Genomic DNA, 23,563 nt, shown 5'->3' with positions numbered 1-23,563 from the left:
CTTTTCGCCTAAAATAAAGGTGCATTGAAAAGCGGTTCAAAATGTATCATATACTGCACAACAATTTATTAAAAGCTTGCATTAGAGTCAAAGTAAAAGGAGTGGGTGGAAAAAAAAATGAGTCCCAAATTATAAATTCATCCCTTTGTCCTTGGCAGTTTGCAATCCTGCAAGTAAAGCGTAATATGAGCGATGTTAAGGAATTTTTATAAACTGACCCCGACTATAACCCTCTAGGAAATGTACATACATATTCATAAAGGAAATACTATACATTACATTCATATAGGTTTTATTCTGCATTTACAAAAACTGAATACAGATTGGAAGGTTTCCTATCATCGCCACCTGGTGGCCATTGGTGTAATCTATAAATATAAAACTTAAAAGGAGATCTGCAGTCATAAACACTTATCCCCTATCCGCAGGATAGGCGTCTGATCGCAGGGGGTCAGAATACTGGGATCTCCGCCCCCCGCAATCTCCTGTAGGGGGCTCCGGCTCTCCCGTGCAGGAAGCGTGTTGGCCGCAGCATGACGCCGCGGCCGACAGACACCCTCCATGTATCTCTATAAGAGAGGCAGAGATGTAGCGTTCGTGCATCCCCGCCTCTTTCATAGAGCTGTATGGAGGGGACATGTCTCTCGACCTTAGTGAGGTGGGTGACACGCGCATTAGCCATGGTAATGCCAGGTCCCTGTACCGGAGATCGCGGGGGTCCCAGCAGTCAGACACTTATCCCCTATGCTGCGGATAAGTGTCTATGGCTGCCATACTCCTTTAATGTATGCATGCATGTGTGTATGTATATTCAAGCATCACTTTCAAACGGCTGAAGATATTTGGATCAAACTTGGTTCACATGTTTCTTATATGTTAGGCTGGGTTCACACTACGTTTTGTCCCATACGGGAGCGCATACGGCAGGGGAGAGCTAAAAGCTCGCGCTCCCGTATGTCACCGTATGCGCTCCCGTATGTCATTCATTTCAATGAGCCGACCGGAGTGAAACGTTTGGTCCGGTCGGCTCATTTTTGCGCCGTATGCGCTTTTACCACCGGACCTAAAACCGTGGTTGACCACAGTTTTAGGTCCGGTTGTAAAAGCGCATACGGCGCAAAAATGAGCCGACCGGACCGAACGTTTCACTCCGGTCGGCTCATTCAAATGAATGACATACGGGAGCGCATACGGTGACATACGGGAGCGCGAGCTTTTAGCTCCCCCTGCCGTATGCGCTCCCGTATGAGACAAAACGTAGTGTGAACCCAGCCTCATTTAAAATTATAGGATAGATCATAACGTGACCCTCACAAATGGGAGTTGTAGATTAAAGACAACTATAGGCAACCTGGTTGGGAAACACTATCTTAAATAGTGTAGTAAGCAATTGTGTGTTAATATGAAGCTTTATTCCAGTGGACCTAGAGCTGTTGCAAAAACCACAATACCCAGCATGCCCTCAGCAGTCACAGGGCGTCATTTGTGAGGGTCAGGGTTTTTATTTGTCTAAAGTCTCATGCAAGTCTATGGGACTTCCGGTACCTTACTCCACAAACACCATTGTTGTAACTCCGGTGAGTATCAGTCCAGCGTGCAATCCACATCCCCATCTATTTTCAGCCCTTTCTATTGTGTTAGTCGGCTTGCAAGCTTTTTCTCTCCCACAAGGTTTAGGTAGGAAGACAAGGCACCGCACAACACAGTGACCCTATCCCCATATCAATATAAGTATCTTGCTGACTGTACACTCTTCTATTCCCATTCCAATCACTGATAAGCAAGCCATGACATTCCCGGTGTTCCTTATGTGCACCAGTGTCCCATCTAAAAGGCGCTTCTATAAAAATGAATATGGACCATAAAAACAAAAAAGCCTTACCTGCCTGGACCTGGTCCCCTACAGCGCACATTCGGCTCCATCCGGTCCCCCAATCATCTGTCTTCTTCCAAAATGACTGCCTGGAGCAGGACCTGCTCACTTAGCTAACCACTGGCTGCAGCGTTGTCCTGTCTTAGCCAGTGATTGGTTGAGTGGGCAGGCCCTGCTCTGAGTGGTCATCTCAGAAGCAAAAAGAGGACAAAAGATCGGGGGCCCGGTAGGAGTTGAAAGAGCTGTGGGGGACTGTAGCTAGGAAAGTATTCATTTTTTTATGAGCCCAAGCACCATCTAAATGTTATACAACTGCCAGAATACCCCTTTAGGACTAGACATTCTAAGTTTGTGACAGATTTAGCAAAGTGGTTTAGGCTGTTTGCATAAAACACTTAAGTCTAACTTTACACCATCTATTGTTGGCCTCATCTGGGGCATAAATTTGGTGTTCAGTGCTATTCTTCAAGCCACACCCTTTTACCACCACAACTCACCCCCTTTGCTGCCTAGGCATAACAACTGCCACACACAGTCCCATTGGTTACCCCCTCCCCCACAATTTAACATTGAGAGGGTTAAATGCTGTAATTCAGAATAACCCTTTAAAGTCTTACGCACCCACAAAGCCTGTCCAGGATTAGTGAAAAATATATATATATATAACTTTCTTGCAAGAACAGCGCCACTCCTGACTACAAGCTGTGTTTGGTATTGCAGCTCCACAGCATTGAAGTAAATGGGACTGAGCAGCAGTTCTACACACGACCTGTGGACAAAAGTGGGAAGAAAAAAGAATCCTGCACAACCCCTTTAACCAGAGCCTTAGCGCCTGCATATACAGAGAACACCGCCAGAAGAAGACCGCACTGTACATTGTGTAGTGGCCGGGCTGGGCTATTACAGTTTAGCAGTTTAGTGTGTAAAATACATCTGGCACAAGGTTTACGAGCAAATTCAGTTCCCCATTTTATTCCAATGGCCCTAATGTGTTTCTCCTCCACTGCATGCTTTAGAACCAGTAAATAGCAGGTTGACCTGATGACCCATGTTCCTATTTTTTTCCCCATACGGATCAATGGTGCATATTTGTATGAAAAAAAAATCAATGAACAGATATTCTCTGTGTCTTCTAACCTACTATTGTCATGAGTATTATTTTTTTTTATTATTAATAATCAGAACAATATGAAGCAAAGAGAAGACTCTAGGTTTGGTTCTTAAAGCTATAGACCAGTGTTCTCCAAACTGTGAACCTCCAGCTGTTGCAAAACTACAACTCCCAGCATGCCCAGCCAGCCTTTGGTTCACAGTTTGGAAAACACTGCTATAGACTATAATGTCCATAACATATCTACTGTTGTTACAAGTTGTCCCCAGCATACTGTCAGGCTTTTCACACACACTAAGCAGGCAGAGACTGATGTGAACCCGAACTGCTGGCCAAGAGCAAATCTGCTGACAATCTAAGCTCGCATACGGGTGAATTCGGCCCCTGCCATGACATCACCCCGCTTGTTTAAAAAAAGATTCAAGTGAAACATCGCTTCAGCGCCAACATCAAAAAAACTGATGACACAACACAATGAGTATTTCCCACTACACTGAAAACCCAAAATTCCACTGTTGTGTATAACAAAGTTACTTTGTTTCCCCTCCCCGCTAGCTTTGTATTTGTGCATTGTGTGACACTTCACAGATAGATGTGTTTGTTTTCGGAAGTAGGATACAATAGGCGGCTGATGTACTGGAAGGAACATGCGCTCATTGTGTGGTGGAGGACGTGGAGGCCATTCAAAACTTTTAACCACTGATCACTTCACCCCCTTTGGCTTATGCTTGAACAGGCCGACATCCGTACTGTTGCAGAACTGCATCTTCCAGCATGCCCTGACGCCCTGTGACTGCTGAGGGCATGCTGGGTATTGTGGTTTTTGCAACAGCTCTAGGTCCACTGGAACAAAGCTTCATATTAACACACAATTGCTTACTACACTATTTAAGATAGTGTTTTCCAACCAGGTTGCCTATAGTTGTCTTTAAACTACAACTCCCAGCATGCCCGGACATATCCATGCATGCTGGGCATTGTAGTTTTGCAACAGTTGGAGGCACCCTGGTTGGGAAACACGGTTTTAAGGGAAGTCTGAACATCTGAGCTTAGAGATATCTAGAACTTTCTTAAAGCAAATTGTACAAGTGGTCTCCAAACAGTGGACCTCCAGCTGTTGCAAAACTACAACTCCCAGCTTGCCCGGACAGAACACTGGTGATGATGATAGGAAACGTTCCAATCTGTGTTTTGTGTTTTAAGGGAAGTCTGAACATCTGAGCTTAGAGATATCTAGAACTTTCTTAAAGCAAATTGTACACAAGTGGTCTCCAAATAGTGGACCTCCAGCTGTTGCAAAACTACAGCTCCCAGCCGTTGGCTGTCCAGGCAAGCTGGGAGTTGTAGTTTTGCAACAGCTGGAGGTCCACTGTTTGGAGAGCCCTGTTTTACACCTTGCATCTTATACCTATGCACCCTAATAACTGGCGAAACTAGGCTTGGGGAAATACTGTACAGCCTAATATGGGACTAAATAAAGGATCTGAAGCTTCTTCATCTCTATAAGTATCTCTGGCTCTAGGGAAGACCCCCCCCCCCCCCCATTGCCTGCTAGAAGTTGTGGATTTGAAACAGCTGGAGGACCACCGTTTGGAGACCACTGTCTTACACCTTGCAAATCAGTTCGACTGATGCATCCAAATAAATGGAGAAACTGGGCTGGGGGAAAAACCCTACACCCTACTATGGTACTAAATAAAGGATCTGGAACTTCTTAATCTCTATTAGTAGCTCTGGCTCTAGAGAAGAAACCCCCCCCCCTTGCCTGCTAGGATTTGTGGTTTTGCAACAGCTGGAGGCCCACTGTTTGGAGACCACTGATTTACACCTTGCAAATCAGTTCTTCTGATGCATTCTAATAACTGGCGAAACTGGGCTGGGTAAAGAGAAACTCTACACCCTACTATGGGGCTAAATAAAGTCTTCTCGAAAAGCACTACAGGATTATTATTTAAAAAAATGAAAATAAATAAATAAATTATTTAGAAAACAAACAAACAAACATCTTTTAATCCCCCATTGGGTAATTTAGTAACTATATACAGTTTTAAGCTAATTCTTCATAGTAGTATATAAAATAAATAAATAAATAAATATAAATTATAAAAAAAAAAACACAACATATTCTAATCCCCTAAACTATATACGATTTTTAGATAATTCTTCATAGTAGTATAGAAAAAGGAAACCTGTGCACGCTGCAAGATACAACTTGCTTTGACTGCTACAGGGAATCACGTGTACAAGTCACCATCCAGTAGACCTATAATAATATGCCCAAGGATCTGGAGCTCCTTATAAGTAGCTCTGGTTCTAGTGAAGAAACCCCCCACCCCCACCTTTGCATGCTGGGAGTAGTAGTTTTGCAACAACTGGAGGTCCACAGTTTGGAGACCACTGTTTGACATCATGCAAATCAGTTCCTCAGATGCAACCTAATAAGCTGGCGAAACAAGGCTGGGGGGCAAAAACTCTACACTCCTACTATGGGACTGTTTTCTAGTGCTTTGTGACACAATTCAAAAATAAAAAAATTAATAATTTGATAAAAAAAAAAAAAAAAAAAAGTGAAACATCTTCCTATCCCTATTACGTAATTTAGTAGATATATACAATATTCAGATCATTCTTAATAATATGATATAAAAGGAAAAAAATTAAAAATAAATTGTGCATGTTTTAAGATACAAGTTGCGCTGAATGCTACAGGGAATCACATGTACAAGTCGCCATCCAGTAGACCTATAATAATGCCCAAATATCTGGAGCTTCTCAATCGCTATAACAGTGTTTCCCAACCAGGGTGCCTCCAGCTGTTGCAAAACTACAACTCCCATCATGCCCGGACAGCCTTTGGCTGTTCGGGCATGCTGGGAGTTGTAGTTTTGCAACAGCTGGAGGCACCCTGGTTGGGAAACACTGCTCTACAAGTAGCTCTGCTTCCAGTCAAAACCCCCCTTTGCTGCCACTGCACCGCTTGTTAGGCATTTCCAGCATTTCCCCAAATCCAATCTCCAAAAAACATCACGTTCCCACAAATCTACCTGTTTGCAAAGTCAAGTCGAGCAGTGCTATAAAATTTACTTGCTTGCAGAGAAGAGTAAAAAAAAATACATGTGGCAGGCAACCGGCCAGAGACGGCAATGCAAGATCGGAAGGCGATCATTCACACCCTGCGCTTATTGTTTCCCCTATACATGGATTATCCTACAGGAACAATGTATGGTCAGGTCGCTTCTCTGTAGAGTATAGACCTCCCGGTGAGTAGCTGGTTAATAGAATGCACAGCGCACACATATTCATTGTTATCCCTGCTGGAGTACAAATTCCATCTCTCATGCAGTCAGCAAGGAAACACTGAGTGGAAAGGAGACTGAACTTTGCAAGTCTAGGTATAGAAGACAATGCAGGGTGTCTGGCACCTACCTGGAGTCCTCTCCTCCTCAGGATGCTGGATTCATCCATTGCTCCCGGTGGAGGTCCTGCTAGTTGTTGCACTGGAGCATAGCCATGCTGAATAGTACAATGTATCTTAGACTTCTCCACTCAAATTCCCATCCTAGCAGCTGCTAAACACTTACATCACAGCTTATCTGATTGGAGGGGTTCTCGTCAGCTGACCAAAAGGCTTCAGCTTATTCACTCCAGCAACTTCGGAGATCATGAATGCATGCAGTACTATGGAAGCGAAGTCAAGCTCTGAGGCACCTCACGCATTTCATTCCAAGCCGGAGCGGCTATTAGAGGAAATCCTGAGAGTATTGTTAGGTTCAGAACAATACTGCTGGCATCCTGTGCTGACAGCGGCTCAAGCAGTTTTGGTGGAGGGGGCTGCTGGAAGGTCAAAGCATCCGAGAAAAAAAAAATCAGCAATGACACCTTAGGCGGAGAAGGTGATGAAGAATTGGGGCACAGCTGGCAGGGGGAAGCAGCGCAAACCAAAGGCTGGCTCATCTGCCTGGTGTCAAAGCCTATCAGTCTGCCTCCCCAAAAACACTCCACAGGCAATTCCCCCTATAACTGAGACACCGCTGGAAGGCAGGCGAGAAGATAATGCACAGGAGATTAAAGTTCATTTGAAGGGAAGTGGAGATGCCTTCTACTATTAACGATGGGGAGGATCAGATTTGCAGCCCCTTAAAGGGGTACTCCGGTGAAAGGTGGAATTATGATTTACTAATAATTCTGTTTTCACAAGTTCATCACAACAGCACCCATTAAAGGGGTACTCCGGTGAAAGGTGGAATTATGATTTACCGATAATTCTCTTTTCATGAGTCCATCACGACAGCACCCATTAAAGGGGTACTCCGGTGAAAGGTGGAATTATGATTTAGCGAGAATTCTGTTTTCACGAGTCCATCACGACAGCACCCATTAAAGGGGTACTCCGGTGAAAGGTGGAATTATGATTTATCAATAATTCTTTTTTCACAAGTCCATCACGACTGCACCAATTAAAGGGGTTCTCCGGTGGGAATTATTATTATTATTATTATTATTATTATCATCATTTTTTTAATCAACTGGTGCCAGAAAGTTAAGCAGATTTGTAAATTACTTCTATTAAAAAAAAAAATAAAAAATTAATCCTTCCAGTACTTATTAGCTGCTGAATACTACAGAGGAAATTCTTTTCTTTTTGGAACACAGAGCTCTCTGCTGGCATCATGACCACAGTGCTCTCTGCTGACATCTCTGTCCATTTTAAGAACTGTCCAGAGTAGGAGGAAATCCCCATAGCAAACATATGCTGCTCTGGACAGTTCCTAAAATGGACAGAGATGTCAGCAGAGAACACTGAGCTCGTGATGTCAGCAGAGAGCTCTGTGTTGCAAAAAGAAAAGAATTTCCTCTGTAGTATTCAGTAGCTAATAAGTGCTGGAAGGATTAAGATTTTTTTTTATAATTTAAGTAATTTACAAATCTGTTTAACTTTCTGGCACCAGTTGATTTATAAAAAAAAAAGTTTTCCACCAGAGTACCACTTTAAACACTGAGGGGCTCATTGTTGGTACTGTCGTGGGGACAAAATGAAAACAACAGTTTTTTTTGTTTTTTGTTTTTTTTTTATATCAACTGGTGACAGAACGTTAAACAGAATTGTAAATTACTTCTATTATAAAATCTTAATCCTTCCAGTACTTATCAGCTGCTGAATACTACAGAGGAAGTTTTTCTCTTTTAAAATTTCTTTCCAGTCTGACCACAGTGCTCTCTGCTGACACCTCTGTCCGTGTCAGGAACTGTCCACAGCAGGAGCAAATCCCTATAGCAAACCTCTCCTGCTTTGGACAGTTCCTGACATGGACAGAGGTGTCAGAAGAGAGCACTGTGGTCAGACAGAAAAGAGACCCAACCAGGGTTTCTCCAGGTGTTGAAAAATGACAACTCCCAGCATGCCTGGACAGCAAAACGCTGCCAAAGGCTGTCAAGGCATGCTGGGAGTTATAGTTTTACAACATCTGGAGGCACCCTGGTTGGGAAACACTGTGATAAGTATTGGAAGGATTAAGATGTTTAATTAGAAGTAATTTACACATTTGTTTAATGTTCTGGCACCAGTTGATTTAAAAAATAAATAATAAATAGTTTTTTCACCAAAGTAATAATAAAAAAAAAAAATAGTTTATGCATTATGACAGCGGTGTTTAAACTATAAACCTCAAGATGTTGCTAAACTACAATTTCCAGCATGCCAACGGCTGTCCGTGCATGCTGGAAGGTGTAGTTTCGCAACATCTGGAGGTCCGCAGTTTGGAGACCACTACAATAGGAACATTCTATAGGGCTGCGGGGAAATTTGTCACAGAGCTGGAGAACATGTTGGAGCTACAGAAGCGTCGGGAAATTCAATCTACACCAGTTGTAACCTGCAGAAGGGAATTCCAAGAGCCTTGCAGTACTTCATCCTTTTCGACAAAAAAAACAAGCAAACTTTTTTTGTGCAAAAACACAGCGGCTGGAAGTCAGATATATAACCCTGCTTGTTTAGCGCTTTTACTTTCTAGTAGTTTTTGATATATAACAACTTCTAATGCTTGTTTAGTGTTTTTTATTTATTTATTTTTATTTTTTAAATGCAGCATGCTTTGGACCTTGAGTCTTCTTACCCACTTTGTGGAGTTTTTCTCCAATATACCTCTATTTATTTATTTTTAACTTCTTAAGGCTCTATTCACATGGCGGAATTTCTGAGCTGAAGACGGTGGAAAAATTCCACTTGGAAATCCCATTGTTTTAATGGGATTCTGCTGCGTCATGCACATGTCGGAATTTCTGTGGCAGAAACATCTGCGGGAAAAATTCCGATTTCAGCCTCAGGAAGAAAGAATTGACATCCCAATTCTTTCTGCCAAATCCGCTCAGAAATGCATTACCATTTATGGAGATGGGATGTTTCCAAGTGGTCCTAGCGCCTAAGCGCCTGCCTGGAAATTTGGACACATTTTTGGAGCTGACATTCTGTGTGAACATATCCTAAAGGAGTTATCCGGAAAAATAACAAACAAACCATAAAAACATATCTGCTTTCTTACAGAAACAGCGCCACTCTTGTCCTCAGTCTGTGTGTAGTATTGTAGCTCAGTGCTTTTGAAGTGAATAAAGCAGAGCTGTAATACCAAACAACTTGAGAACAGGTGTGCGGCTGTTTTTGAAAGAAAGTAGCGATGTTTATCTCGGATGACCCTTTTAAAGTGTAAAGTGGGAGGCCCTGTCCTGTGATTGGCAGCTGTCTGTGTATAAGAGTGCATACAGAGATAGCTGTCAATCACTGAGTAGGACCACCCACTTGGCTACTTCGCCTAGAATAAGCAGCGATTTATATGAATAGTTATATTGAAACTTTCCACAAAACTATACAGTGAAATCTCTCCAAAAGACCACCTCTTTGAGAAGACCACTCCCTTACGCAGCCCAGATTTTCAGTTTTTTGCATTCTTAACTCAAAATCCATTGATCACACAAAGAATCACATAAAAGAAAAAGGCCATTAAAAAATCCCATCATAAAGCATACAAAAAGTCATAGGTTTCCAATAGCTATTTTCAAGGTTTCCTCAATTGTGGCTCTGATCCAGATGAACAAGAAACTGTGAAATAACATTCACCAAAAATAAAATACTAACATCTATCTATTTAAATTTAACGCCCAAAGTATTTACATCAGCACATGTGCAATGGGACCTGTTCAAGTTGTGGTGAGGGTGTGCTGGAGGGCAGATGGCATTAACCCCTTGTATTTGTGACTCCAAGGAGTGGTTTAACCTCTGCACCACCCCAAGGTATGGCCGCTTGATCCTGGGCTATGCACGGGGGAAATAATGACTCCGACGCCAAGTTACGGAACAACGGCAGCTTTACTGAGATGACTGATGTAATAGTCTTGACAGTTAGGCCCAAGGAGGTGACCAGTGACTTCACAGACTCTAGGGCTCGCTGGGTCTTATAGTAGATTTGGGCAGGCCCACACTGACTTGGTACAGACTGATCGTCACTGACTTCACCCCGTATGTAGCTTACCAGGTTTTGACGTTCACCTGTGGGGCACTGGAGTAGTGGACTTGTGGCTGCCTGGTCGGCTTTAGGCCTCCTCAGGACACCAGACACTCTCTCAGGACTTGACCTTACTGTTCTTCAGCATGCATAGAACTAAACTGACCATCTAGCTCCTCCCAGGGTTTATAAGGGGGAGGTTCTGGAGGGGTCCTATAGGTCACCCTATTAGTCACATGATCACTGGTACCTTCCTTGGTTACAACACTTGGTAACAGTATTTAAAGGCACACAATAGTATAAAGACATTATAATAGATAACACAAGACATAATTATCCATTTACATTATATAGATTAAAAAGGGACTCGAGACACCGCAATAGTGTCCGCCTGACAGGACAGCAAGGGTACAGGGGTGCAACTCCTGTAACTGGGCCACCAAAACATGGGTTATCAGAAACACAATCAATCAAGCAGGGACTTTACCCTTGTGAACACACCCTTAGGCTAAGTTTCCACTCAGATTTTTTTTCTGGCGTTTTTTGGAAAACTGACACTGCAGTTTTTAAGCTAAAGTCAAAAATGGGTCCATCAAAAAGGAGAAGTATAAGTCATTCCTTTATATTTTCTGTTACTTTTGAATACACTTCTGGCTTTGGCTCAAAAACTGTAGTGGCAGTTTTCCAAAAAAAACACCAGAAAAAACCTGTGTGGAAACCTAGCCTTAGGGTGCGTTCACACGTGCCTAATTTTTGCTGCAGATCTGCAGCAGATTTTCTGTCGATTGACTTCGATGGGCAGTGAAATCTGCTGAAGCAGATCTGCAGCAGAAAATACGTACGTGTGAATGCACCCTTGTGGTACTTTCACACAAGTGGTCCCACAGCGTATTTTACGCTGTATGGTGCCTTTACATGTGCCTCCTCAGAATGGCAATACGCCGCTACGAGCAGACACACTGCGATGTGCGAGTCGCAGTGCTCATGCGCAGTATACTCGCACATCGCGGCTGCTCTCGGCAGGGGGAGCGGCCGCGATGTGAGCGTGTACACTGCGCATGCGCAGCAACTTGCACATCGCTCCAGTGTGTCTGCTCGTAGCGGCGTATAGCCGCTCCGAGCAGGCACATGTAAAGGCACCATACAGCGGTCCCTCAGCGGCAGATCTGCAGGGCAAAATATTGAAGATATGCTGCTGCAGATTTTACTGCCCATTGACTTCAATGGGCAGCAAAATCTGCTGATGCAAATCTGCAGCAGAAAAACCGCTCGTGTGAACGAGCCCTTAGGGTACATTCCCACGTGCCTTATTTTGCTGCTGCATATTTTCTTTCCAATTAATGGGTAGCAAATTACGCAGCTGATTTTGCTTCCCATTGACTTCAATGGGTAGGAAAATAAGCAGCAGCAAATACGCAGCAAAATACGCATGTGGGAATGTACCCTAAGGGTGCATTCCCACCTGGCGTATTTTGCTGCGTATTTGCTGCATATTTGCTGCTGCGTATTTTCCTATCCATTGACTTCAATGGGAAAATAAAATACGCAGCAGCAAATACATGGTGATCACATGGAGATGAAGACATGCAAACATGGATTCTTGTCGTCATACTGATGCATACCTCTAAAGATCTAATAAAGGTGCCTATATAAAATAAAACATACAATATAACTGGGGGGGGGGGGGGGGGAGTACTGTCCCAGTAAGTGAGATACAAAGATCCTGAAATACAGATACCGCCTGTTCATTGTGGGTTTGTAGTTCAGGCACATACACTGCTTCTGCTTGGGACCCTTGGTGTTACTTTTATTGCTGCTGACCAAAAAAAAGTAAAAAATGAAAAAAGGAGTTCAGTGATCACCTTCACAGATACGAGTGACTGGCTGCGGTGCACGTGCTCAGTGTACAGGGATGGCATTGGGGCACTTCTGCCGGGGACACTGGGGCGGGAGCAGCACTGTAAGAGGGCAGGGCTGAGAGGGGAGTGTAGATTTTATTAACTCCGCCCAATTCCCTCCAATCTGTGGGCATTATGTTAGAGCACAAAAGAAGCTAGACAGATTGTTATATTAGTTTTGTTCTAGGATAATTTGTCATTTCTTCATGTTATTTTCTGTTCATTTTGGGCTAAGTAGTCACGTGGGGCAGTCCTACTCTATTAATGACAACTAATAGTACATATAGAGAGAACTGTCATTTAGTAGGACCGCCCACATGACTACTTGGCCCAGAATGAGCAGAGATTTGCATGAATAAATTATAAGATACCCTAGAAATTCTCCTATAAAACTATATCAATCTTCTCAGCTCCTCCTGCTCTATAACGTCATGTTAGGACAGAGTTTCCCATGTTCCCTTTAAAGGCTGGAATAACTTTATTGTCCCGGCAGCTCTGTTAATGGCTGACTGGTATGTACTGTGGGGGGATTAGGGTTATGAATATTTGAGGCTGTAAGCACAGAATGTAAACCATATTTGTGTCAGATAACTCTATACTATACCTCAAACCACTGTTCAGTAGTGTCACTGTGGGGTGACAAAGTAGACAGGGAGGAGGGAGATGTAGCTGCAGTTTCGCAGTCTATTGGTTTTTCAGTGAATGAGCTGGAAGAAATCATCTGATTGGCTCATAGTACACAGCTCAGTGTTAAAGGGATTGTCTACAATCCTGTTCAGAATGTGGCCCCTGGGGCACCAAGTCCTGTGCTTCTGGCAGCCCTGGCAAACAGCTAACTTTGCTAGGAGAAGCCACATTTGAGCAAGGACGCTTTAGTCTGCCAGAACAAAAGCCACCCAGTGCGCGCTCGTAGAGGAAAGTCTTGATTGAGACACATGGACAAAGGCAGTGTTCATGAGACAAGCAGTTTAACTCCATATCTGCTGGTGTGAATTCCACAAATCAGCAAGGAGAGAGAAAAAGCACAATTCCAGAAATTTTTGCCACAATACATCTAATATGCAGGTAAAATAGCTTTAAAGGTTTATTCCAATAATTAAAGTCATACACTATCCACAGGATATGGGATAATTAGATGACCAGTGGGGTGTCCGACCACTGGTAGCTCCATCAGAGCGGAGGCCAATTGTTCCTGACTGAATGGAGCATCAGAGCACATGCTCGGCCACCACTCCATTCACTGTCCATAGGACTTACCAATCTTGTTGAGCCCTAAACTCCGTAATGTAAGGATGACCTATAAAGAATGAATGGGAGAGTCCAGAACTCTCCTTAAAGGACAAGTATGAGGTAAAAAAAAATATCCCCTATCAGAGACTCTAAACAGGAGATCGTGGGGGGCTCCGGCGCTCGGACCCCCCGCAATCTAAAACTTATCTCCAATCCTTCGGATAGGGGTATACGTTTTTATTTACATAATACTTGTACTTTAATGCTCCATCCACTCGGGGGATAATTGATCCCTTTACTCATGATTGGTCGGGGTCCAAAATAACAGCAAAATGAAGAATATTTAATCTTTAAAACACCCCTTTAAAGACAGGGACATTTTTTATTTGGAACATACAATAAGTACATTTTAACTTCACTTACAAGCCATCTGTACTGCAGTATACTGACAATAAAATACCATACACCCTGCTGCTCAGCTGTTTCCTCTGCCTCTTGTATTGGTGACCTGACATGTAATAGACACAATCGCTGTGGTCACCTATATACAGTATATTCTGGGCAAAGTCATGGATTTGTCCATGATACAGACAGGATGGAACAAGATGATTATTGCACAAACTGGAAGGACAGACACTGAACAATGGAGGTCAGATGAGGAAACACAATGCAGGAATGGGGTATGAGCTACGCGTGTAGCAGCACTGACAAAACCAAGGGGAGATTTATCAATAGTGTCACAGAATGCATGAATTTATCAGTCTGAAAATAGAAAAAATGTGTCATATTTATCAAAGTGGCATAACGTATTTGGTGCAACTATAAAAGCATGTTAGATCTCACAGCTGGTGTACATGTACATACAGACTTTTTCAAAGACTTCTACATTTTCTTAGTATCTCTCTCCCCAACTTCATATTTAAAAGGTGAAATGAAATAAAGTTGCATAGTCATAAAATTAGTATAAAACTGATTGCAAATGACATTCAGTTTATAAAGTGAATTGTAAAATTCAGATATTAATTGGAGCAGTTAAATCCTGTAATCTTCTTCCAGAGGGTTTGTGCCATAACACGAGAATGGGTCCAAAGTAGTAAGGTTCCTCCTTGATGAGAGCGTCATAAGGGTATGTTCACATGGCGGAAATTCAGTGCAGAATTCCACTAGAAATCCTGTCATAATTTACTGCCTATTGATTTCATTGGGATTTTGCAGTCCCATTTAGACGTTCTGCTTTCCGCATTTACGCAAAAAATAAAGCCAGTCTTAAATTTCCTGCTGCTCTATTACATTATCTTCCTACCTTTAAGTCTTCTGAAATAATTGCTCCTAAATCCCTTTCCTCAGATACTGAGGTCAGGACTGTGTCAAATATTCTATATTCTGCCCTTGGGTTTTTACGCCCCCAGGTGCATTGTCTTGCACTCATCCACATTAAATTTCAGTTGCCAGAGTTCTGACCATTCTTCTAGTTTGCCTTAATCCTTTTCCATTTGGCGGATCCCTCCAGGAACATCAACACTGTTACATATCTTTGTGTCATCAGCAAAAAGACCAATACCTTACCATCGAGACCTTTTGCGATATCACTAATGAAGATATTATTGGTCCCAGTACAGATCCCTGAGGTCCCCACTGGTAACAAGACCTTGCTCTGAATATGCTCCATTGACTACAACCCTCTGTTGTCTGTCCCTCAGCCACTGCCTAATCCACTCAACAATCTGGGAGTCCAAGCTCAATGACTGCAGTCTATTGATAAGTCTTCTATGTGGGACAATGTCAAAAGCCTTACTAAAATCTAGATATGCAATGTCTACTGCCCCTCACTCATCTATTATTTTAGTCCCCCAGTGAAAAAAAATCATTAAGATTTGTTTGATGTGATCTCCCTGAAGTTTCAGTGGAATTCTGTGTTCTGAGAACACAGAAATGTCACTGCAATTTCGTTGAGCAAGCTTTGTTGAATGGAATTCTACGGAATTGCGGAAATTCCGCTGTATGAACATAACCTAACAGTGTGTGTAGATTTTAAATACTCCACTGGAAATTCCAGGAAGAGTCTATTTATTCACATGGCAGAATTTCTGTATGCAGAATTCCGCATAGATTCCACATGCGGATTATGCCTCAAATTCAAGCCCACTAGAATTTTATGGGATTCCGCACTCCCATTCACACTACTGAATTTCCGCATGCAGATTCCGCACTGATTCTGCACAAAATCTGCACAAGCCAGAAACCACCCAAATGAATGCGGAAGCAAATTCTGTGTGATGTGCGGAAATTCTGCCATAAGAATAGACACTTTAAGTCAGTATTTCACTCCAACCAGGAGTCTTAGAACATGACTGGGAATGTATGCCAAGACAGAAAGAATACAGTAGATAGCGGTTTTAGGTGATTGCCTATCGTCAGTACAGAGCACAGGTGCTGGCTTGGCTTGGCTGAGAAGTCTAAGAATACAGACATCAGTATTCAGACAAACTGTAGAGTGAGACACACATTTTATGATGGATGATAACAGAGAAGTGTAGTATCAAAATAGAGACACTGTAGACATTATTAAACATTAAAAGTTAACACAGTGAAAACAGCTGTCACTTCAATATACTTTCAGCATTTAAAAAGTCTGTAGCTGTTGCTTATATTTCAACACTATGGTCGCCAGAGAGGAAAGCAGTCAGTGACTAGATGCATGATGGAAAAGAACTGTACTGGGATATAGGTCAATTTACCTAAAAACCAGCACCTCTGTCCTCCTTTACATATATATATATATATATATATATATGTCGTACACATCTGATTTTATCAACTGTGCTTTATGAGAAAAGCCCTTAAAGGATTTGTACAACAGTCATTTGGACTATGTGTATGAACCCTAAAAGCAGGGCCATAACTACAGCCATTTTAGCAAATAATTGGCCTGGAGGGCCAACTAAGATGAAGAAATGCTGCTCTATTTGGCTATGGTCCCACAGTAGGACTGCTCAGAAATGTGCTGTCTCCATAGAGGGCAATGCATTTCCAAACAGATTTCACTGAGAGAATTTACTTAGCAAATCTTTCGGTGGAGGCCAGAATCGGGATTTTTCCAGCAGATGTTTCTGTCATGGAAATTCCACCGTGTGCATGTGGAAGCAGAATCCTCCTGAAAGCATTAGCATTCTGCTGTAACAATTTTCAAATGGAATTTTTCAGGTGGATTCCATTCGAAAATCTCACTGTGTGACCAAGCCTTTTGTTAGGTAAAGCAACTATGATAGCTTTTCTGTTGTCTAGCAAACAAAATGGTGGGGGCCTAATTCTGTCTGCCGCATTTATAAATTATATGTCTATACTTTCAGCAATGGGCATACAATCTAGTATATATTTAGGTGAATATCATGCTCTAAGCCAGTGTTTCCCAAACAGCGGGCCTCCAGCTGTTGGAAAACCATAACTTGCAGCATGCCCGGACAGCCGAAGGCTGTTTGGGCCTGCTGGGAGTTGTAGTTTTGCAACAGCCGGAGGCACACTGGTTGGGAAAACCTGCTCTAAGCAGTTAAATGGCAGCACAAATATACAATAATAACTGAAAAGCAGCATTTCCAGAACTGCAGAGCATAGCACTTCCATTGTAAAAAGGGCCCTGTCTTCTGTACCTTTAACATCTTAAGCTCCCATGCTGTGCCTGCTTGCCCTTGGCATATACGTTTTTTCTCTCCTCTGCATTCTTAAACCATGCACCATTCCTTAGAAGTGTGCCTATCTATATGTCTTGCATTGCAGCAAAGTTAATTCTTACATTGTGCTTTTAAAGTGCAGCCTGCGAAAGAACATCAGTGTATCTGTGGATGGTAAATGACCTTTGTTTTTGTTTTTTCCCAATATGTGTATTGGTTTAATAAAAAGAAAACAAAAAACAAAAAAAGAAAAAGCATAGGCTGGGAGATAACTTAATCTTTCTGGTAGCCAATGAGAAGCCAAGTATGATTTCAATCACATGCAATTTCACAGTCTGTCTCTGCTTGTTCTCGATGCTCATTCTCATCTTATTGCAATTCAGTGTGACCACGGAATGAATTTTAAGTATTCTCTCTTTCCTTGCCCATAAGCTGTTCATACATAAACAAAAATGAAATAATAACTTGTTATCAAAAGTAATGCAAGCGCACTCGGCGCAGAGAGAGGGTGCAGGTGTGGGCTACACCCCTGGGGACCTATCGCTACCCCTGTAACTATTTGAGGTACATGACGGATCCCTTTTATTAGCTAAAAAAAATAAAATAAACATGCACAGTGAAATGCTATATTGTACAAACATTTAGCACAATGCGTCCATACATCCAAAGAGATCACCTTTCTATGACATCACGGCTGCACTTTCGAGTCTATCAAGAAGAAATTACTAGATAATCTAGAAGTAAAGCATCTGGAAAATGTGCAGCGCACGGGTCACCTCTCCAGAGAGGTTTTATTCACAGCCGCTGACATATGTCCTTATAATGGTCAAGTGAACACAATTCATTGCTCCAGTTTGGCTGGAAGGTGTTATTTGACAGGGAAGGATTTCAGAAACAAAGCGGATTGTGTATGAGGAGTGTACGTGCAGGGATATGTGATTTATACAGCAAATGCATAAAAGTAAACTAGTTTGTTACAATGAATTCCTACATTGCCAGCTAAAGCAAAGTAAGGAAATTAGAGGTCACATTTTTTTATTCTCTGATGTGAAGAACATCACTTTTACAGATCAGGAAAGAGAAGTTAACGTCAACCGCATCATTTCCCTAACGGTATTCTACTATGCCATTAGTTCCCATTCCTGGAACCCTCAGTCTAGTGACAGATCATTGTTTCAATCTGTCCCATAAATCTATCTTAAATAAACCAGATGTATAAACAGGCTCCATTCATTAGACTATGACATTTCAGAGAAAACAGTTTACAAGGGGTGAACCAGCATATCAAAAGTATGGCTGCATTGGCCTTCTCCAACCTGTTTGTAGCCTGCGGAAATGGTCAGGTGCCAAAAACAGTATATTCTGCTGTGTTACTTAAACACTATAGATCCCCATGCTACGCCATTTGTGCACCTCCCATTATTGTCATTAGTGTAACACAGCCAACTCAGCTTTTTTCAGCCCGACCATCTCTGCCGGCCACAAAGAGGCCGATGACCAGGAGACCAAATTTTTAATTCATGGGAAAAGTCCTAAAGGGTAATGTTCACACGGCTGAATCCGACGGAAAAATTCTGCTCGGAAATTCAGTTGCAGCACATTTTCAATGGGATTCTGCTGCAGCATGTTTTCAATGATATTCTGCTCCCATCTATGGAGCCTGTACATTTTTGAGCAGTCCTAGCACTGTAAATGAGGCCTTAAAGTCAAGCTTTAAAAAGGCATTAAGTCAAGTAGGCTTTTCCAAAGCCACATTTGGCATGACTGACATTTCTTTCCCCAATCGTGTATAGGAAGAGACTCATTAATCAACCCCAGTGGAGTGGGGTGAAGCCGATGCAGAACCAGTCTTTCTTGACGTTATGCCTCATTCTAAGCTTGCTTTCATGCTATGATTTCTCAATAACACTGCAGCATTTATTTTTTTTAAAGTAACATTTTTATTGAAATTTTGAAAACATAAATCATAAAAATAAATATACAAGTAAATGACAGGCAAATAAGTGATATAGTAGAGGCTTCCAGTGTCCTAAGGTCAGGACAGCATGCATATTCATAGGCATATGGTAAAATTACGTATATGGTAAGCAGCACTTTGAAGAGGAAAAAAAACAAACAATCAAGTCTACAAAAACTACCATAATACAATAACAAAGCAACGGAGGCCCGGGCTAAGTGGTGTGGTTTCCAAGGGACATGAGAAGTGGTTCTTAACCCGGGTGTATAGGGGAGTGGTGGGGATTGTAACAGGAGAGACAGACATTAAGAGAAAATGAGGGCCGAAAATGCACAATCAGAATGTGTGACAGAGTCTTGGGTAGCTAGGCTGTCAAATAACTCCCACAGTTATAGAAGAGTGGATAGTCAGAGGTGGCCCATGTATGGGCATGTCATTGAAACAACAAAATATAGGGTACATAAGGGTTGAGGAAAGAAGGAATAGGAGAAGTAAAGAAGAGAGAACAGGAAACACAAAAATAGCACTAGAGACAAAGACAAGGGGAAGGAGGGGAAAGGGGGAGGGAGGGGGTGTAGGTCAGGAACATGACCATAAGGCAAAGGGGAAACTCACCACATCGGTCGGTGGGGTCCGAGTCTCCGCAACACTAATGGACATGCATATGGGGGAAGAGAGATATGTCTGGGGTATGTATTGAGGGGAATAAAGAAGGTAGTGAAGGTGAGGAGGGTATAGTCGCAAGGGATATGTAAATGGACAGATCCAAAGTCTGGGAATCCAAAGTCCAAATCCAATTTCCAAAGTCTGGGAATCACTATTATGGCCGCAAGTAGTAGAAAGTTCAACAAGCGAGATGTGTTTTTAGATATGTTTGGAGGGATAAGGGAGAAGAGTATGACCTCTGGGGAAAGTAAGAGATGTATGGAGGTGAAACAAGCAATAATGTAAAGAACCTTAGACCAGGTGTCTGTAAGAAAGGGACAGGTCAGCCATGTATGCAGCATAGAAAAATAAATGTCAGAGCAAAAAATTGTAGGAAAGCGCTCCAATCCACTACCAATTATTTACTATATCACAAGAAAAATTGCATAAATGTTTAAAACACTCACCCGATGTGTGTGGCGAACACCACCCAATTTGGATGGGTCCTCCACAATACACCTAGGAGCCAGGTACGTCTCAAAAGGAGTCCAGTGCTTCTTAATTATCCACTTAGAGGGAGGGCGCCAGGTATTCCATATCCAGTGATCGTGGTCCGTGTGGGCAATGATTATAGTCAAAAGAAAAAACATAAACCAGCGCTCAGAGAAGACTGTATGCAAAAAACAATTATTCTTTTTGGGAAATAAGGAGGCCAATTCAATAAGCACTCACTTCACTAGGGGAAAACTGGAGATAGGCATAAATACCCAAAACCCGATCCCCGCTTGGTCCAGGACACTTTCAAACAATGTTTCCCAAGCTCATACCATACAGATGCCACTGGATATCTTCATATCTTTTGATATATAATAAAAATTAAAAATTATTGTGCAACAAGGAAATGTGCTGGATTTTTAGGCTAAACACCTTGCAACCCCATGGTTTAAATGAAACCCTTGAACAGGTATATTAAACATATACTTAATTTTATTTTATTTTTTAAATAGTGTATGAAATAAAAAAAAATTAATGATAGCTAATTATAAATTTTAGTTTCCAGTGATTTTTTTTTAGTTGTGTATACTTTTGTATGGGTGTATATTTATGCATTTATATGTTTTGTGTACGTGTGTGGGTGCCTAAAAATGCCCACACATTTGTTGGGTGTATATATATTTTTTAATTGTTTAATTTTATGTAAGGGGAACACATCCTCCATTATGGTATTTAATTGAATCAGGTTAGTAAATTTGTATGCGGGGTGAGTTTGCAATCCAGGTTGGAGCACATACCGACAATGCATGATTCTATCTCCCTCACTCCCATGTAGTCATGTGGAGGGGTAATCGATGTTCCATGTGCGTTCCAAGTTGGAGCGCAGGGTGGATCATGTGATTCTACGCACTGAGGGGTTTCACTCATTAGATGCTATCCACGTCAGAGGGTTACCGGTAGCGTGGTTAGCAACCAGTTGTGGGTCTGCTTGGTCGCGTGACCGGGTGATTCCGGAAGCGGGCCGTCATCCGAGTCATGTGATCTAGCAGACCGGAACTAGACGCCGGGAATGCGGCACGCTTGTTGCCGCGCTGTAATTGGAGGATGTGGACCTCATTTCAATTGCATGCAAGTATAAAAGAATGTAATTTTAGTATTTATTCTGTAGCCTGATGAAGGAGGTGTGATTCTGTATCTTGGAAATGCGTCACGAAAAAGATATGAAGATACCCAGTGGCATCTGTATGATATGAGGTCGGGGAACATTGTTTGAAAGTGTCCTGGACCCAGGGGAATCTGGTTTTGGGTATTTACTGGTATCTCCAGTTTTCCCCTAGTGGCCTCCTTATTTCCCAAAAAGAATAATTAATGTTTTTTGCATACAGTCTTCTCTGAGCGCTGGTTCATGTTTTTTTCTTTTGACTATAATCATGTATGCAGCATAGTTTCCTTAGAAGAGAGACACCTTCAGCAACAATCAGAGACCCCCGGGTAAAAGGAAGCTAAGAGGGCCAAGACTCTGTACCAACGGGTCAGTATTTTATAGTTAATTTGGTGTGCTTTACCAGGGACCGAAGATTTATGGAAACTGTTGACTGATTTGCGCCATTCCTCATCGGAAAGAGACCATACCAATTCCCTCTCCCATCCCACTCGAAAAGAGATAAGTGGGTGGAAATTGCATCCAGTAGTAGAGTGCATAAGACACTTACTGCACGTGAAACAGATTTGGGATTTACACAAAGATTTTCGAATTTAGAGAGTTGACGATGTAGAACCAATGTATGTTTCACAGTGTGATAATAATGGCTTAGTTGTCTATACTGAAAGAGCAGGGTGGGAGAGGGAAGGACTTCACCCAGGAAGCTTGTCAGGGGTTTCAATGATGTCAAAAGGGAGTGGACCGTAATCCCACTGTGTTTGGTGTAGGTAAGGAAAGATCGGGAGGACTCAGAGGGAAATACAGGTTGTCAAATAGAGGTGTTAAAGGGCCATCTTGGGGGAAAGGGTCATACAGGACATGTGGGGACGACGTGCCTGGAGAACAAAGTGTAGGACTGGAGGTAGGGCTGATCTGGGCATTAAGGGAGCAGCTGACCGGGATGCCAAAAGAGAACTTGAGGATCACATCCTATGACCACGCTTTCCAGACCTATCCATTGTTTGCCAGTACAATGATGTAAACAGTCAAAAACACGTGTCAGGATCGTCGCTAAGTAATATGACAGATAGTCTGGTAGAGCTAAGCCACCATCTAACTTCCTTCTAATTAGAACATATTTTGCCAATCTGGAATGTTAGTGGGCCCAGACAAATCCAGATTGGAGCGCAGAGAGTTCCTTGAAAAAAGCTTGTGGCAGATGTATAGGTATGCTGAAGAAAAGATAGAGGAGGTGAGGTAGCACATTCATCTACAAGATTTTGATTCTACCAAGCCACGAAAAGTCTCTGGGTTCCCATCTGGCCAAATATGCCTTCAGAGAGTGGAGGATAGGGGGAAAATTTGACAAAAGGATTTAAGGAGACGCTCCATGACATAAAGCAGAGGAGATTAAGGATAAGCCTGCCTTGTGCCGTTACAGATGTTAAAAGGGTCAGACAGCTGACCAGTCACCTGTACTTGCGCTTGGGTATAAAGAGCCATAATATGGGATAGCATTGTCTGACCGAGGCCAATTTAGGTTAGGGTTGCCGACAGGAAGTCCCAGTTCACCCGGTCAAAGGCTTTTTACGCATCTAAAGATAGAAGCAATAATGGAGTGTTGAGTTGTTTGGCATAACTGATAGCGGAAAAAGTATGGAGTGTGTTGTCTCTGGCCTCACGACCGAGAATAAAGCCGACCTGATCCGAGTGAACAAGGGACTGATACGCCAGTCTATTGGCAATTAAGAGAAGTGCTCATGCCGCTGTACAGAACACTGGTGAGACCTCACTTGCAGTATTGTGCGCAGTACTGGAGGCCGTATCTCCAAAAGGATATAGATACTCTAGAGAGAGTTCAGAGAAGAGCTACTAAACTAGTACATGGATTGCAGGATAAAACTTACCAGGAAAGGTTAAAGGACCTTAACATGTATAGCTTGGAAGAAAGAAGAGACAGAGGAGATATGATAGAGACTTTTAAATACATAAAGGGAATCAACATGGTAAAGGAGGAGAGCATATTTAAAAGAAGAAAAACTACCACAA

General features: G+C 42.3%; 1 protein-coding gene across 7 annotated transcripts in view; it reads right to left on the bottom strand.

The window, feature by feature from the left end:
• Positions 1-23,563, bottom strand: part of MAST4 (microtubule associated serine/threonine kinase family member 4) — a 632,006-nt gene that overhangs the window by 291,047 nt on the left and 317,396 nt on the right. Inside the window, exon 1 of one of the 7 annotated variants that reach the window (XM_056541560.1) lies at positions 6,411-6,607. The exons of 5 other annotated variants lie outside the window; for them this stretch is intronic. In XM_056541560.1, coding sequence (XP_056397535.1) covers positions 6,411-6,449 — 39 coding nt within the window. In that variant the 5' untranslated portion in view covers positions 6,450-6,607. Of the gene's footprint in view, positions 1-6,410; positions 6,608-23,563 lie in introns of those variants that run through there. One more of the 7 variants, XM_056541563.1, reaches the window with a different exon arrangement.

This window comes from Hyla sarda, chromosome 1 (genome assembly GCF_029499605.1).
Source record: "Hyla sarda isolate aHylSar1 chromosome 1, aHylSar1.hap1, whole genome shotgun sequence".
NCBI classification, from domain to species: Eukaryota; Metazoa; Chordata; class Amphibia; order Anura; family Hylidae; genus Hyla; species Hyla sarda.
Note: the sequence above shows the minus strand (reverse complement) of the source record. Positions and strands in the feature narration are given on the sequence as shown.